General features: G+C 40.0%; 1 protein-coding gene across 2 annotated transcripts in view; it reads left to right on the top strand.

Moving 5' to 3' along the window:
* MYH9 (myosin heavy chain 9) overlaps positions 1 to 18,468 on the top strand; it is a 70,799-nt gene that overhangs the window by 11,974 nt on the left and 40,357 nt on the right. For both annotated transcript variants that reach the window (XM_080342953.1, XM_080342952.1), the window contains exons 2-3: positions 3,904 to 4,256; positions 9,837 to 9,993. In XM_080342953.1, the coding sequence (XP_080199079.1) occupies positions 3,924 to 4,256; positions 9,837 to 9,993 (490 nt within the window). In that variant the 5' untranslated portion in view covers positions 3,904 to 3,923. The remainder of the gene's footprint in view (positions 1 to 3,903; positions 4,257 to 9,836; positions 9,994 to 18,468) is intronic.

The following is an 18,468-nucleotide window of genomic DNA, read 5'->3' as shown; positions in this document are numbered from 1 at the left end:
TTGCAAAACACTGTAATCCAAAGGAAGGGACCTTATAGCAGAGACAGATTTTGGACCTTTCCAAGCCAGGCCAGGTGTTTGTTTCCAGGTTTTTGGGAGCACTTGATACTTCAGGTGGGGAGAGGAGTGTGTGAAGGGTCTCCTAATACAAGCCTTAAGGCTGTGGTATTGTAGGAGGCTAAAGGCAAACTTTTGTCCATGTGACTGTATTCAAATGGGGGTTTTGGATAATTCTGCTTAGTTCAAAGGGAACGCATGGCATCTTAACTTAAACCCAGTGTTTAATTTGTTCATCTCAAAAGAATCTGTGGGGAAATATGTATGTGAAGGGTTCTTGACTTTTTTTTTTTTTTAAGGTTGGACTACATATTATTAATGTCTTGGTCCCATTCTATTCAGTACTGTAGAGGTTCCTTTGTAACTGTATGGCATCTTTGTGGCAACTATGTGGTTAGTTAAATGGCAAAAGAATGTCCTCGGGCACCTGAAGTAATGGAAAAACAAGCAATATTTGACCAGTGTGTTTGTCAGACTGCTATGAACCACAATAAGGGAGCATACTGGGTTAACAGGGAAGTGACTGTAGTAGTTCATTTTCTGAAACAATACTAGGAAGGAGGCATTTATACTCAAAACAAGGATGGTCTGTCTTCCTTATTTTTTGGTCTTCATACCTATAGACTGGTGTTGCATCAAAAAGGACATTGTTAATGGTATTCTCATCTGACAGTTGCATAATAACCATGTAAAGATAAATGTCCTTGCCCCACATAATTATTTAGACCCAAAATGCAAACTACTAGGCAAACAAATTGCTTCCTAATTTGTTATTAAAATGGTAGTGACTTGTGTTCGTTATGATTTGCTGTAAGACTCCAAGAGTTTACCAGGCTTGTGTCCTTGACCAATTGAGGGGTTTTTAGAAATGCCCAGTGAAATGCAGCATAAGCTAAGTTTTGGAGCCTAGGAGATGGAACTTGCTGAATCTGATTCCTCCGGTGATGTTCTTGTGGAGAAAGCAAATTAATGGTTGGTTTGCGATATTGCTAGTTTAGAAGCCCTATGGGTTACAAGTCAGCCTCGAGAATAGCACTAGTACCACGTTATCTCAGCATGATCTGTCAGTTTTTTTAGATCTAGTACCTGGTGATTCTGCTCTGGACTATATGAAAAGTAGTTTGAGATGGTGATAATAAGACTGTTTGCTGCTGCCATGCAATAGGGCAATTTGCAACTCCGTTTAAAGTTTGAGGTGCAAACCATCTTTTAATCTCCTCAGTGTTTGGTAGTACTGGCATAAAAAACAAAGTTTGGTGAGATTTTAGAATAGCCTTGTTAGGCTAGTTCTCTTTTAACTGTGCAAGTTGTTTTCAGTCCTGGGAATAAAAAGGGATAGATGCTATAGAATGATCCCTTACTGGCTGAAGAATGCAGCCTTTGCTGTATGTGAGATTAGTTGGCATTCTCCTCCTGTGAGGAATTTGATTAACCTCTCTGTAGCTGTCTTCTTTCATTAATTCTCTTCAGATCCAGAACTGACTGGGGATACCCCTTGAAAGATTTCTTGTGGCCTTATGTATTTCTTATCCCAAAAGAATTACTCTTTATCCCAGAATAAATCTCTAAGGTATATTGAATGCATGTACTCTAACAGTAAGGGAGGAGTATGTTTCAGTGTAACGTAGGACACTTCAGATGGCTGGTTACTTAGGATTCCTCAGGAAATGATGAAACAGAATTTAGCTGAAGCACATGGCCTCTGTCTCCTGCCTGATTATGGCCAAAAAAGGCAACTGGTTAGATTCTGGGAGCTGGAGTTGCACAGACAGGAAACTGTGTAATGGTGGGTAGAGCACAGCTGTTGCCTTGCCAAACCTGATACAACTCTGAACACAATTGAATTTTTTTTCTTCCGCACTCCCTCCACTCCCTTTTCTTAACCCTTTGACCACAACCTGCAGATGATACTCTGCAATGTCATGGAGTCTCAATATCTTTTGGTTTAGTTTTCTCTGTTTCCTCCATACTCTGTCAGGCTAGGTGTTGAAGTGTGGTCTTGGAGTTCTCCTGACAGCTCAGATTTTCGTGGCAGCCTCCTTATTGCTGCATCTTATCTCTGCAACAAATTTATTCATTGTGTGCTCATTAAAATCTGGATTTTCAGTAAAAATATGAAAACCGAGGGAGGAGGAGTTGCTCTGAGAACCATCATCGTGGTGATCAGGGTGGAAGTGTCAGTCCCTATGGGGAAGGAAAGATGAGGTAAAGTGTGGGAGAGCTACTTGGCATATCCTGTAAGGCTTAAGACAAAGATTTTTAAACTCTAGCAAAAGGAAATGGTTATTTATAGAGTAATTTTCTCTTTGTTTGCTAAAGAATTTTTGACTGTGAATATACAGCTATCCATACAGTTTCTGACACAAAGTTGCATACCAGCTACAGTGAAACATTTGTTGAAAGGAATTTCCCTACATGCTTACAAATGACTGGTGTGGGCATTTGTGCCCATCATTATTATAGCTGATGTTTTTCTGGCTTCATTCACTGCTTGCTAATGCTGGGACTCAACATCTATTGTTGCTCTCATACATATTTCGGGGATTGAATTGCTCCTGTTCTGCTCTCAATACCTTTTTGTCTGCAGTATCTATAGTCAGAGTTCACCTATTGGATTTGCAGGCTGGTTTGTAAATATGGGTATGTTTGTTAGAGAAGTTAGCCTTGTAGATCCTGACATCCTTCCATGACATTAATATTGATATTTGCATTTCCTGCTCTTTTGGTGGTAAAGAGCTCTAACTTCTATCCAAGTTATGAAAAATGTATACTGAGTACACTGGTATCTTTGTGAGAAAGGATACAAGAAGTAATGTTTATAGGACCTTGCAAAGAGGCTGCTGTTACATGGTTAATGAGCCTTGACGCATGCAATCCTTCCTTCTGATTGAAAGGGTTTCTGAACAGCACCAATAAAATTGCTGCTTTATAAACTGGAAAATCCCTGGTGGTAGTGTTCTGATTTTGATGAAGCACAATCTAGGGTGTCATTTTCTGATCATGCTGCCTACATCCACCTATTGTGGGGTTGTACTCTCTCTTCTACCTGACCACAGCTTCATAGAAGGATCCCAGTAGAGGATTTTTGACTGTAAATCTTCCTGACCACAAGTTTGTTCTGTTACTGTCTTGGAGGTATTTTGCTACTAAGTGTTATCTAGAAAAAAAGATACAAACTGGTGGAGTGGGTGTTGCTACTAAGCTGGTGGTGGATAGTATTGTATATAATGTTGGTCTTAACTGGTGTCCTTAAATTATTGATGATGTATTCTGGAAGCAAAATGTGTTTCATGTATAGCCTAGACTGGTATGTGACATTGCTAAGAAGCCATGGTATTTGATTTGTAGCTTGTCAGAACAAGGAGCGAGGAACTAAAAGTGTTGATTAAACATTTCTGGTTATATTTCTTGTTGTTTGCCTGTCTCAACCACGACAATTTCTGAGCTAATATCTCTACCAGATAGCAGTGAAGGGCTAATCGTGACCCTAACGTTACTAGCATAGCATCTAATGCTATGAGTATTGGCACATCTTACAAATTGTTTGATGCTTACCACTTTAACGTGCTTTCTCTTTTCTGCCAAATAGTGGCTTCCAAATGCTTAACGGTCAGCGTTTTGTTGTAGGGGTTTTTTTAACTGCTTGCTGGTTTGGTTTTTTTCGTCTTCTTGGCAAACAAAACCTTGACCTTATTGGAAGTTTGACAGCTTACCAGTGCTTACTAACATGAAACTAAAGGAGGAGAAGGGACTCAGAGTCCTTAGCATGCGCCTGTCTACCTCTAGGAATTTGCAAGGCAACTTGAGGCTCTAAATTTTTTTTTTTCCCCCTCTCTCTTTTCACAGGCCCCCAATTCTAAAACACGATGTCGACAAGAGATGCAGATAAGTACCTCTATGTGGACAAAAACATCATTAATAACCCCCTAACTCAGGCTGACTGGGCAGCTAAGAAGCTGGTATGGGTTCCCTCAGAGAAGAATGGGTTTGAGGCAGCTAGCCTGAAGGAAGAAGTAGGAGATGAGGCCATCGTGGAGCTGGCAGAGAATGGGAAGAAAGTGAAAGTTAATAAGGATGACATCCAGAAGATGAACCCTCCCAAATTCTCCAAAGTGGAAGATATGGCAGAGCTGACATGCCTGAATGAGGCTTCTGTGCTTCACAACTTGAAGGAGAGATACTACTCAGGACTGATCTATGTAAGTAATCTTGGCTATTAGGGTAAGAGATCTTGGTTATGTAGTATGCAAACTCACCATAATCACTTTGCTTCTAAAATGTGTATGTTAACCTTTCATTGCTCCTATATGCAACTTTCATGTGACTTAGCTTCTTCCCTCTACTTAAAATTTTTTCACTAAACCGTGTCAATCCCCCTCTAGTTAATGTTGAAGCTTTCAAAGAATGCTGTGGTAAATCTGACTTTAACATTTTAATGTCTTCATTTGCAGGATGTTTTGAATGCCATTTAACTTTCTTTTAGCAAGAAGTGAGAGCAGTTGGAAAGTGGTAAAAAGGGAGTCTGAACTGAACCAAATAATAGTAAAAACAAAGTCCGAATGCACCTAACATCTGAATTACATTTTCCCATGTCTGGAGCTTCAGTGGGAAAGCATGCTAATGCCAAGCTTTTTGTGTTACAAAAAATTCTGGATCTTGGAGTGCCTTACAGATAGGAAATATTTCATTTTCTTTCCAATGCACAGTGGACAAAAGCAGAGATTCCTGCTTCTTATTGCTGTGGAAATGACAAAGATACCATTTATGGGACCAATGGTTATACCCAAGGAAGAATGCAGCAACTACTTCACTGAATACCAAAACCAATAAATAGGGAAAGGTGGGGAAGGAGAATTTGGAACCTTAACTTGGCTCTTCAGTTCCATTCTGACTTTTCATGTGGCCTCTGTTTAGCTAGCATGGTAGCTTCTGTTAGTACTCTGCAGGCATAGAATGAATGCTTAAACTCAGCAGTACTGTAACATTTGGGTGCAGTGACTGGTTAAAACAGGATCTAGTGTTTCTTGAGTTGTTTATTCTCAGACTGGCCTCTGCTTACAGAATTAAAATAGGACTGCCTGAGATGGAATCCCAAGGGATGTAGAAATGCCGGATGTTCAGTATTTTTAGGCACTATGAAATCTTCACAGCAAATTAGAAAATCTATTAAAATAAAACGTATTAAACAATAAATGTAATTTGTAAACTTGTATATTAATACAGTCCTTGAAGAAAGTCTGTCTAGATTTCCCCTCCCCCCAGTTTTTGTGCTGTCAAAACCCAAAATCTGCCTGTTTTGTCATACAGAGAAGACAATATAAGTTAAAATGCACTGCAATATCTATCTTCCCCTGCTTTTTTTTTTATGCTTATTACTTCATTACACCCAAAGTGATATAGGATTTTATGTAGTCATCATATGTGCAAGCTATAGTTGGTCTCTACTGCTCAAACAGGGACTGGTGGTATCCAAGACACCACATAGCAGGAATTCACCCTAGCTATCCCTCTTGGGTAGAAAACTTTGTGAACTGTTGCCCTCTAAGTTAAGGAGCATGAACACAAGCTAGAAACTCTGGCTAGTGCTGTGACTATTGCTCTTCTGGAGTGGCATGAAGGCATATATGCAACTGTTGCAGAAATTATCAGAGAACATCTGAAGGATGCAAAGCTGATATAAATTTAATCTGACTCCTGCTGTGTGATCTCAAAATTTTGAGACCTAATGTGGTTGGAGGTTGATGCAGTTAATTATTCTGTGTAATCAATAACTCCTTTAACTATTTGTCAAAAACTATTCTCAGAGGGAAGAATCTTGGTGTTGAGATGAAAAAGGATGTGCAATATCATGTGTAACATTTTCAGAACAGGAAACATTGCTAGGTTATGTAATAAGTTGTTGAAAATAATTCAACAGCATCTCAAAGTCTGTTACACTCTATGCAATAGGCTGTTTCATGTGTCTTGCAAGATATCTTCTGAAATTACAGACATAGTCTGTGACTGTAAGAAATTGAATTCTTCTAATTGGATTGTAAGAAGTATTAGAAAATCCCCACACCCTTCACCCAAGTAAACCTGCCATAGTAATGCTCTATTACCGAATCTTTGTCTTGCCAAAACCGTGTTTCTGTGCACTTGTGAAATGCACTGATCTCACCTGTCAGCAGTTCTTGACAAGTCAGGAGATTAATGCAAAGGCTTAAAATACTTTCTTTGGAGTGGCTGTTAGTTGAGCGTTAATCCTCTTGAAGAAAGAGGATACATGCAATGTATGTATAGCATAAATGTCTCTGGAAAGATCATAATTTAGTTCTGCTTTTGTCTGTCCTTCTTTGCCAGCAGGGCTGTGTGTTTTGGTTGCTTTTTTAAAAAAAAACCAAAACAAAACAAAAAAAAAAACCCAAACAAACAAAAAACCCACCTTTATGTTTCTGTCTATCCATCCCATGAAAGGAAGGGAGAAATCTTATCGCTGATGCTGTCAAATTTTGAACAGGGAGTATCACACTTTTAAAGAACTAAGAGCTTAAATCTGACACCAGTTTGCTGTTTCCATGTGCTCATTGGTTCTGCACTGAGGTGACTTGCTAATAGACTGGCTTTCATATTAACCCTTTCTGTTTGGAATTTTTTATCAGATGACCATTTGCAGCTTTTGTGTTGCTTAACTGAACTGCCTTGTTTGTATTCAGTGTGAAACTCAAAACTCAGCCTTAAACATTCCAGTTATTTTACTGAAGTTAACAGATCCTGGAAAATAAACTTTCTGATGTTGTCATCCTTGTGCCATGCTGCAGATGGTCTTTTCGGCTCTTTAGAGCTAGTTTACCAGTTAGAAAAATAAAAGTGCTTCCAGTTTGGCCTGTGTGTGTTGCTTGGAATAATTAGCAAAAGGTTATGCCCGAATTCTAGTTTGAGATAGAAATGTCTGAAACAAAGTACAGATTTCCAAGCCAGCTATGTTTATAATAGATTAGCCTTTCAATTGAAGCCTTGAGTTCAGTTCAGAGATTTATGCATGTTAGTCTTTATTTGCACTTTATTAAGATGAAGGTGAGTCTTTTCTTTTGTATGGCTGGTAGCTTCTGCTCAATATAATTCATCTTGCTTCCTGTATAGAGCTCTGTCACCGTGCTTGACCAGCAGTTGTGATGTGGTAGTCTTGCTCAGTTGCCTATCCCAGCCATGATTAGTGGCTTCTCTTTATTAGACAAAAATATCACCTCACACATCTGTCTGAGATCATTATACTGCAAGGAAACTTTCCTTAGGTATTTCTCCTGGCAACTAGAATACTGGAAGAAGATGATGGCTTCTTCCTGCATACCTGCTTCATAGTTTCATCACTCTAATTGAAATGAATGTCTTCTGTTTTCTAAACTGCTGCTCTTATCCTTAAGTTTGCTTCAGTCAAGCTCCAGACCTTCACAGTATTCTTACTTGAAAAGCAACAGTTGTAATTTGTCAACAAACTTGGCCATAAAGTAATGGAAATACAGACAAGAAAACTTTACATTCCTTATGGAATATTACCACAGTATTTGCTACCACTTTTCTTTTGCTCTCACTTTTAATCCCCCAAAAGCAGCGAACAAGTATTTAGCTTTATTTACATCTTCAAAGGAGATGTAGGTTCAATCTGTGGCCTGAGTTACAGTTTTGTTGCAGGGGGGAGCAGGAGCTATATAGAGCATCTTCTTTTGGTTACTACATGCATGTTGCTGCTGCCAAGGGCTTTGCAGTAAGACAGTTGCTAATTCAGACAGCTGGAACAGGCAACCTAGAGGGTTTTTCATTACTTGTTTTCTAGAATTCTGATAAAATTACAGCTTTTCTTCTAACAGTTAAGTTGACTCCAATGTCAATTATTTCCATGCCAGTATAAGGAAAAGATGCACATGCTACTCTTGATTATACTCCTTTCTACATCTTGTTCCTACTCTGTCTTCCACTAGTGTAGTCAAAGGTCAGGAAAGCATGACCCAGTCTTTCAGCTACTGTTCTGTGCTGTCTGATGCGATGGAGAACTAAATCTGAGGCAAAAGGAACTAGCATTACCAAGTTGGTTTCTGTAAACTCCTTAAACTGTTCCTTTCAAGCACTACCTCAAACCTCACCTGACTAGAATGTCTCACTGAAGCTTGGCTATCTGGAACTTTAAAAGTCCTACATTAAAAGGTTTTTAGCCAACTTTCATAGTTTCCCACTTTGGAAAGAGACTCATTATTTTCTGTAAGGTATTTAAATAGTCCTCAAATATATTAAAAAAAAACAACTAGATCTGAAAACATTTACTGGTAGTTTATACAAGGATATGGAAAAGGAACCTTGAATACCTATAAAAACTGCGTTCTGGGGAACATAGAGTGAAACCTGTATCTGAATCTGTGGCATGTAAGAGTGGGTTAATTACTTAAGGTTAAGCCAGCATGTAGAAAATTTGGATATAAGACTGTAAACTGTGTAGTAGATACTATTTTCACCCTTCAGTCACTATAGTCTAAACCTTACCTTTATCTAGCTAAAGAGGCTAAATCTGATTAAGTACTCTCTGCAGTCTTTGTGGAGAACTCTTTAGCACTCCAAAGTGCTCTTTGTGGAGCAAACAACAGAAGAGATGGTAGCAATAGAAATACAAAGTGCCCAATGTACTCTCTTCTGGTAGCACGGCAAGTTGCTTTAGAAAGCTACTCCTGTCCAGGTGTTTGAAACAGCTACCTTTAAAATTGACAGGGAACTTGGGTGGCTCTAAGCCCCAATAGCAAGGCTTGGAATTCTATTCTTAGTGTCTGGAAAAATATCTGAGAAGCCTCTGTTCCTCCTGTTCCCTATGCAAGTAAAATATTTGTTAGGGTTTTTTTTTAAGGTACTCAGATCTCGAAGATTTTTTTTTTTTTCCTTCTTTTAAGAAGCTTTATATTTTCAGTAGATGAATTTAGACAGTTGTCTTACATTGGAACTGTAGAATTTAAGCCAGTGGAAACCAATTGAGAAATTGAGGTTTGCTATCACAAATCAATGAATTAATGGTTTGAGATTAATTAGAACTAGATTTCTGGCAAATGTTGCAGTCATGAGCATGCAATACTTTAGAATTATTTTCTATATTCACTAGCTCAGAATGGCACTACATTAGTGACCTTACAGTTTGGTATCTAGTTCTAGTTTTTCGTGTTACATTACAAATCGTGGAAGTGTTCAGTCTTTAGGAGGCCATCTAATCCAACTTCTTCAGAGCAGGGTCAGGACTGAATTCGGGCCTCATCCTCTAAGGAGGACACTGATCTCATTTGTCTGTTAGCAACTACTTTGCCTTGAAGTTTGTTATGTTGTAGTTGATCAATTACTGGATAAATCCATAGCAGACATGGAGCAGAACATAATGAAACATGTTTCTAGGAGCTGAGCACCTACCGTATATAATGAAATGAACACTTCACTTGAATACAGGAACTTTGAAAGGAAGAAAAGCCAGTCCTAGTGGACTGTTAACGAGCTAGGGAGTAGGCCAGTTTGATATCAGCGTGACTAATTTGTGAGTTGATGCTCTGTGCATACTTGGAAAGGTTGAGTACTAGGCAAGTTGATATGACTTTAGCTGTTGCTCAGATTCTAATATTGCTTAGTGGGAAGCATCACACATGGTCTTGCTGGAAGAATCACTTAAAAAAGGACTGGTTGGTTGGTTTGTTTTTCCGAGAAATATATTGCTGAAAGGTGGAAGTATGCAAAATTTTTAATTCCTGTCTTAATTTACTGGGGTGTTTTCTTTCCAGACCTACTCAGGCCTATTCTGCGTGGTAATCAATCCTTACAAGAACCTGCCCATATACTCAGAAGAAATAGTGGAGATGTACAAAGGCAAAAAGAGGCATGAGATGCCCCCTCATATCTATGCCATCACAGACACAGCCTACAGGAGTATGATGCAAGGTGAGTGCTGACTAAGATAACAACTCTTGGTGAAATCATGAATCAAGATTGCAGTCAAAACACTGTGGAAGAACAACTCACTGTGATCAAAAGGCATTGTTTCCCCCTCTGTCCTTGCTTACAGACACCTGACACCTGCTTGCTGCCACCTCTTGTGTGCAAGTGAATAGGTTTCTTCTGCTATAGTGGATTGAAAAACCTTACGAAAGGTCTGGCAAGAGCTAATCTTAACATAAAGAACAGAGTGATGTGAATACATGGGGTTCAGAGAAGCAGGCAAGGAGAGCTGAGGTAGTAAATTTTCCCTCTCAGTGGCGAGCCTGTGGAACGATAGCTGTAGAAGGGCAAGCATGTGTATTGGTTGATAGCAGCTTATAACAGAAGTGTTTAAAATCCAGTCATACAGTCGGGTTAGGTGAAACAAGCTTAGTATAGCCTGCATTTTGAAGTGTTATGGTCAGTGGTAGATTTACTGGTCAAGAGTTGTTTGGTTACATTGTGTAAAGGATAAAATTTTGTATCAGGCAATATTAATTACATCTGTTTGCTATTCATAGAATAAAAGCAAGCAAGCAGATTGACCTATTTTCCCCCCCTGCGTTCGCCAATACAAGTAAACAATTGTGTATATTACCTGCTGCTTGTTCATTACCTGAGGACTTTAAAATATGGATCACTGTCCTGTGCATATCTCCCCTGTTTTGAGAGGAGCTTTTTTACAGAGTCAGTGCTCGTGTCTGGCATGCTTGGAGAGTGTTCAGCTACTGGAGGCATTTTGTGCTTTTCTTCCTGTTTGTAGCTGTGTTACACGAAGAGGTACACTTTGTAACACTTAAAGGATATGAGGCAGAGTTTGATTTGGCATAGCTTGTATGAATGTGGCTACTCCTTTATTTTCTGTTGATTAGCAATGGTTAAGGTGTTTGTCTCTCCTAGGTCCTGTCATTAGCCTTACTGTTTTGAACAAAGGCCATATATAATAAAATCATGCTTTAAAATTCCGATTAGACTCAGTTTAGGAGAGTTCTATTTTCTCCCTGCCCTTACTACTACTTGCACTTTTAAGCATAAGAAGCCTATAACAATATACTTGCCCAAAGTGGAAAGGGAGCAAGAAAAACGTCCGCTTGCCTGAGTTAGTGGCTTTACACAATTTTACGTGTGGATAATGCTGAGGACAGTTGCTGAAGTGTGGTGCCATGTAGAGCAGGGCACATGGGAGGGCTGGCATGATGGGTCAATGAAGCTGTATTGGTTAAAGCCTTGGATGGGGAGGGGTGAGCCATACAGACACACTGCAGTGCACTTGTGGCAGGGTACTTAGCGATGGCAATTTGCTTAAGATGTGGCAGCTCTTGAATACAGCTATACTAATGATGTGTTACTCTGAAAGGAATATGGTATCCAGAGGGAAAAAAAAATGAACCTGGACCTACATAGGACCTCGCTTCCTTCTGACAAAGGCTAGGTCTGCCGTGAAGGACAAGTACAGATGCACTGCCTATACTATACACAGCAACACAGTTGTCTATAAACCTCTTATCACTGTTTCACTTCCTTTATGACTTCCTTCTTTCCCTTGCCTGCTTCTTGTCAGCTGAAATACCAACATATATTTTCTTTAAACAAGCTATTGACTTAACCCTACAAGAGTTACTGTTCCCTAAAAAGGAATCTCTTATGTAGCATCAGGAAGAGTTTCATTTGGTGGTGTTGTAAGGAGACTGAAGAAGTCCTTTTCCCTCTATAGACAACAGTTAGACCATCTGGAACTGCATGTGCATGCATCTTGTCCTTCATCCCCACCAGATATACAGAATGTGGCAGTGGGTATCCAGACAGCTGCAGTTCTGCATTGGCAGGTGACCATTCCTGGTCTGGTAGTGGTTCAGAGCTAGTGACTAATCTACACAGCTATTTCGTTTTCAAAAGAGAAGGTGTCTCCATCAGAACCGTGCTTGAGCAATGTCTAGAACTCAGAAATCCCAGGCTTGAATTGCTTCAGTGCACAAAGCTAAAAAATGGCAGCCCTGCTTCTGTTTTCCTAGCATGGGGAAGTTGCTATGAGCTCTGCTGGAGTATGTACCTTTCCCAGAACAATTCTAGCTATGCAATAATCTCAGCAGTATTGGCAATCTAGAGGTTTACCACAGCTTTTCTTTTAAACCCCAGCCTGGTTTGAGATATCTTGTCACTGACTTTTTGGAACATGCGTTGGATGTGAATATCATTTCCAGTTAGCTTTTGAACTAGCCTGCTTTGGGCTGTTTAACTAGGCGTGAAAAGATTTTTGTGTGCGTGTTGCTTCACATGGGCGTATGTATGCTAGCAAGAACCCTAGAGATCGTTTTCAGGTTGACTTGCTACCTTATTTACTTATTGCGACAGGTAACGGTAGCATTTAGATGTTGGCTATTGGCAGTGAAGACCACTAGGTCATTGCAGTGTCTCTGGTCCTGGCTGACCTCTAGGGCAGTGGGAAGCAACATTCCTATTCCACTTTCTCAGTTTTGCTTAGCAGTGGGGGAGGCTTGGTGCAGCAGCCAGTGGTATGGCAGGAATCTGTACAGAGAATAGAAGATGAAAGGGTCCAGTGCTCCACGTGAGCCGGAGGCATTTAGGATTAGGCTGCCTTCCCTAGGTTACTTTCAGAGCCCTGAAGACTGGGAATCCTTCATGGCCTGGAGAAGGATCGCAAGTTGTTGACTCCGACTTCTGTCACTGTGGGGTATAGTTATCTCTTAAGTTGACAGAGCGGAAAAGCCTTGCATGTTAATTGATGTGGACTCTGATTTTTTTTGGTTTTCAGTCAGTTTATGGTATTCTAAGGAGCAGGCCAATCAAAGGAATGTTTGTCAGGAAGGGAATTGGGGAGGGAGAGGATGATGAGAGTTTTATTTCAACCTCTGCTAATCCAGAAACTATTTAACCCTTTTCAGGCATCTGTGCTGATGCACTATGGATGAGTTTGGTTCTCCTTTTATGTCTACCTTGGTTACTCTGTTCATGAAAGTGTCGTGTGACATGTATACATTCCAAGAGATTGAACTTCTTTTTGTTAATTTTCACTAGAAGTGCTTCCTTGAAGCAATAATATGACGGAGAATATGTTAAAAGTGTGGTGTTTTTTTTTCATTATCCTTCTTTCTCTGACCCAAGAGACATTAAGACTCAGAAATGAGAACAAAAAAATTATTTTGCTTCATGGTACTTGCAGCATGAGACTTACTGTGCTTCAAGAGCAGAACTCTGAAAAAGTGCAACATTTATGTTTTCAGAGAAAACAACCATTTGTCTTAATGTTTCTGTTCCCTGGGTATCCTGGATGCCAGAAACCTCAGGTCTGACTGCTTTGGGAAGATTTACTCTTCTGGTGCTGATGATTGAACCCTGCAAGTGGAGTACTGTCTTGAGCAAACAAATCATTATTCTGCTGCAGCAGATACACATTGAAGGGGTACATTCTTTACCACAGTTCATAGTGTCCAGCGGATCTATTTCGAAAAACATATTTTAAAGCTGTTAAACGTTTGTCTATTTGGAACACATATGGGGAATCTTCTATGTCAGATACTGATAGAAGCTAGAAATTTCATTGGTGTCTGGAGCACAGTGGCAGCTTTAATGCCAGCATCTGAAACTTCTGTAATAGGTTAGATCAGGATGGTTATTTTGGTGTCCAAAGCTCAACCTGCTCAACAAAGATATGGGTAGTAGAGGGAATAGACAGCACATTGCTAATGAATGTGCTCCGTCTACTTTCTCATCCAGTTTCTTCACATATTAGTGCAGGGTTCCTAACGGGTCACTGAACAAAACTCTTAAAATCATTGTGCAGTGATTAAACCCTACTTGACATTGATGGATTAGTCTGCAAAGGAGCCTGTGCAGCCAGCACCTTGCTGGTATTCACTTGGGAGATAGGCAGTCTCTGGGTTTGGTGTTGAAAAGAAAAATATTTGAAGCATAGTGCCTTCATGATTTTTATTGGCCTTGTTACATTGAGGGAGGAAACAGTGTTAGCTGTTGTAAGACAAATCACTTACTGTTGTCGATCTTCACGTAGACTTCAGGCCCAGTTGTCATTTTCACAAGAAACAGTCCTCTAGATTTGCTTCTATAGTACATGAAGTATTGTATTTGTAATTATCAGATGTTTACATATTTCTAAGTTTACGAGCTAGTAGAACACTTCTGTTTTAACTTCCTTGATCTCAGGTCTTCTTTCTCAGCTTGGTTCTTGGCATTGGTTTGCTGTGTTGCACTGTATATTGCACTGTCCCAAAGTGCATCTTTATTTTCTGTACAATATTCTGTGTGTGTTTACCAATTTGGGGATACCTGATCATCAGAGCTGTTCAGATTATGTAGAGGCACAGATGCCTCTTTCAAGTTGCATGTAAAGGTCAAGTTTTGTTTCCACTAAACCCAAAGGAATATAGCCTGTGGTTTCTCTAGTTTGTTTCCAAGATTTGTCCAAATTTATAATGCAAAGGGCAATGTTAAGTTTGGATACTAATTTGGATACTACTGTTCATTTTGATGATGTTTGTGTACAAATGGCAAGAACAGTTGTACGTAATTTCTGATTTTCTTAATAAATGTTTTACGTGCTTTGAAATACTTGAGATTTCTAAATGTCGTTCTCAAAATCTGTGTCTTGAAATGTGGTTTTCAATAGAATAAGGAGCTAAAAAAGAGTCTGTTGCCCACATCTTTTTTTAGTAGTTACCACACCCTTTTTGCTTCATTCCTGTAAACCAGAGCAGGAGCTCTCTGGCAGTCACTTATGTAATGGCTCAGGCCTTGCTGTCAGTCTCCCTTGCAGTTCACTGTTTCAGGATCATGAGTTGCCTGAGCTTTTGCAGGCTGTATACCAGTTTTTCTTTCCTGTCAGAACTTCATAAACATTTGTGTAACCTAAAATTACAGCCTAACTTGTTTTCCTGTTTTGCTATCTCCAGATTCGGTTAAGGAATGCTAGAGAAAGCAGTATGGGCTCTAGTCCAAAAATGGCCTGGGGAAATAAATATTGGCATTTGACCCAGTAGGATGTATTTCATTTTTTTAAATGAAACTTACTTTTCTCCTTGTGTCTGTCCTCAAACTTGAGATAATGCAAAGCTGAATCTTGGCACTGCAGTGTTGCTGCCAACTCAAGTGATTTTTCTCTTTTTTTGCATATTGAAGCTCTTTTGTTTAAGCTGTCTTGAATATGCTGTTTGTCCTTAATTTGATTTCTTTTTTTTTTCTTTTGGTACTTAATGATAGGTTTTTAGCATTTTGAAACTTCTCTCAAATGCATTCCTTACATGATAATGCAAAAGTAGCTCTCAGGCTCTGTTCTGATGTTCCCCTGGAGTGTTTTTGGTCCTACTCAAACCAGCATGTAGGTTAAAGCACCACAGTGAACACATTTGATTAGATGTTATGCCAGTGAGGTTGTTCTGGGTAGCAGAGTGTGTCAAGTGCCTGGAGCTCCTCCTGTGTTAGAGCCCTGAGGGAAGAACATCGGTTTGAATATTATGTTGAGGTCAGAAGAGAAGTTTGAGGAGGGACTGGGGAACCGAAACTACCATATGGTTGAAGCATTTAGATGCATTTAAGATTAATTCTCGCTTGAGGTCAACTCTCTAACTCGGTCAGCCAGCCACTTGCCTAAATTGGGCTATGGGCATTCATGGTGACGCTGGGGGAGCAGCGCAGTAACGGAAACCTAGAGGGGCAGGCTGCTGGGTTCTGCCAGATGCTGGTGGTTGGGGGTGGGTGGTACTGTCCAGCTACGGTGAAGCTTTTAGCCTTAATGAGTCAGCTATAGGCAGGGGACTGCAAGCCAAGGCTCTGCCTTTCAGCTCCACTTCCTCTTAGCTGGAGAGATGATGTCACCATGGAGTGAATGCTATATTACTTCTCCTTTTATGGTGATGAACAGGCTTGAAACTGGAGTCACTCATGCAGAGGGAGTGAGTGATAAAGGCCTGCTAGGATGTTCTGTAAATGAGATGCGGAGCTTAAATTGCACATTCTCTTCTAGATTCCCAACCTTTTTCTTCTCCCGTCCTAAAACATCTGAAAACAAAAATCAAGAGTTTGGAACTCTTATTAGTTTATCAATTATGCCAATATATTCAACCACAGCAGTTCAGCATTCATTCAGATTCATTGTTTTGCAGTAGAATATTTGACTGAGGGCTTCTTATGTAGAAGAGTTCTCTCTTGTGAAAACATATTTTTGATTTAATTAAATTTCTAATTTATGCTGAAGGTCCTGGAAGCAGTCTAAAATGCAGTCATTTATTTTTGAACTGAAGGAAGTCAAAAATTAGTTAGAAATTATGCTTTTTTTAATGTATATATAGTAAAATTAATTTACCGATCTTATTATACCAGACTGCTGCATAGCTTAAATTTGAAGGATGTTTTACTTCCTGAATTTCTGGATGCTTGAGGCTGCTGCTTCTTATAGTCACTTAAATACTATGGTGATGAGAGCTAAAGAAGAGCCTAGATAAAAAGCTTTCCTTGCCAGCTGCTCTGAAATACGGAACTGTTGCTATAATTAACTAATGAGTTGTTATTCTGGATTGTTTTTAATAAGTGACTCTGTTTAGGATTGAATAGCAGATGCAGATTTCTTTTAATCAGGCATTTCTTGATTGTGTTTTTATAAGCAACTGAGTTCATGGTATCTAGCACATTCTCTTTTGCTGAGTAGGTTGCTTGCACAACTGACAATGCAGTAAAGGCAAGTGCTGACTGAAGTTGTGCAGTACACTCATGCTGAATGATCCTTTAAAAAGGGGGGGGCGGGGAGGTAGCCTCTTGTCTGCGCAACCAAATTCTGATTCGTGGTGGCACAAGTCAGTATTGTATGCAGACTGAACCCTGGCATTTAAAGCGATTCTTAATGGGAAGTGAATCTAAGCGTTATGCTTTTGTAGTTGTTAACTCTTTGGCCCTTTGGTGGGCTCCAGTTTCCTGTTGCTCAACACATTATTGGAGTTGTCTGTCTGTACACAATTAGAAGAATTCCAGCTATCCCAATGACTGCTGCTTTGCAGTCCTGGGAAAGAATTTCCCCCGGGTTGCAAACAGGAATGTTGCCTTTTATGGCAGTGTCTGCACGCTGCCGGTGACTTGCCCGCACTCGCAGGTACGTTCCTGCTGGCTTAAAGCAGAGGTGACTAACACAGCTGCAGCAGCCCGCCAGGAAAGTATGTTGGGGGAGGAAAATCTAGTGCTGAGAGTGTTTTGAACACTGTCTGTGACTTTTCCTGCCTGAGTACCTTTTAACACCTTACTCTGTGTTAAGGCGTGGAAAAATCTTGTACTTGCCCCTTTGGGACTTCCTTAGGTCCCTCCAGGGTGCTGTTGCTAACTTGCCTCATTGCAGTGAGGCTTGAAAAGAGCTTTTCAACTAACTCCAACAAAACTTGTAATAATCAAAAAGTGTTCAGTGCCAAAGAGCTTCTGAGTATTATCTGATGTTGGTCATCTTTTTCTGTTGGGCAGTTGGTGACCTGTCTGCTTACCAATGTGTTGCAGGGGGTTTTTTTGTGTGTGTGTGTGGTGTTTTGTTTTTCCGGAATAAGGATCCTTTCCTGGAGGAGAGAGAAAGGGAGAGCATGCACTTTTTGAGTGCGTAGGGCTGCAGTGCCTATATGAGGAGCCCCAGCTCATAATTCCAACACTAAAGTTGGCTACTGGGAATAAGCAGCACCTTCCTTAGGGTTATCTTTGTTTTTTTCACTTTATCTCAGCTTGGCTCTGTAGTACCTGAAAGCAAGTATAACCTTTTCTAGGAAAGGTGGGCTGCTTGTTTATAGTCGAATTGTCAGATGTTATTTGGAGGAACAATCTTGTCCTTTCATATAGCTGCTTTGTGACAGAGAATTGCACCCAAGCGTCGCACTGCCGAAGAATACTTTTCCTTAGCAATTCATAAATGAGTCCTTAGTTATTCCCCTGACCCACTCTCGAAGGGCCCAGCCATGCAGAGGTTTGGCATGTGCCTGCTGAGCCCTCAACCCACTGGGGGCCATGAACAGGTGGGGCCTTTGGAGCTGGCTAACATCTGCTCTTTGCCTGTCCCTCAGCAAAATGGGTGCATATCTTAAAGGCAATGAATAAAATTCAGCACTTGAAAAAATGAATATGCAATGCTAGTAAAGCTGCAGTATCTAGTTTTGAGTGCTGTAGAATTTCCTGGGCCAAAACCATTTGAGTGATGATTTTCTTCTGATTCCTTTCTTCCAGTCTTAGGGCTGATCAGCTCTTTCTGAGAACAATATTAACAGGGATAAAACAGATTATTTTCCTCTCTTCTTTTGGAGTTCATCTGCATATAATCGGTTTCCCACAAAGAAGCTTAAGAGCAAGAGTTGCCTATCTGTAGGGCGTGAACCTGATGTTTCTCACTATTGGTTTCAAACTAATTTAAGAAAAGATAGAATCTAAATTTGGTAGGTTTACCTG

Source organism: Nesoenas mayeri (genome assembly GCF_963082525.1).
Source record: "Nesoenas mayeri genome assembly, chromosome: 1".
In the NCBI taxonomy this organism is placed as follows: Eukaryota; Metazoa; Chordata; class Aves; order Columbiformes; family Columbidae; genus Nesoenas; species Nesoenas mayeri.
This window is presented reverse-complemented; position numbering and strand designations above follow the sequence as displayed.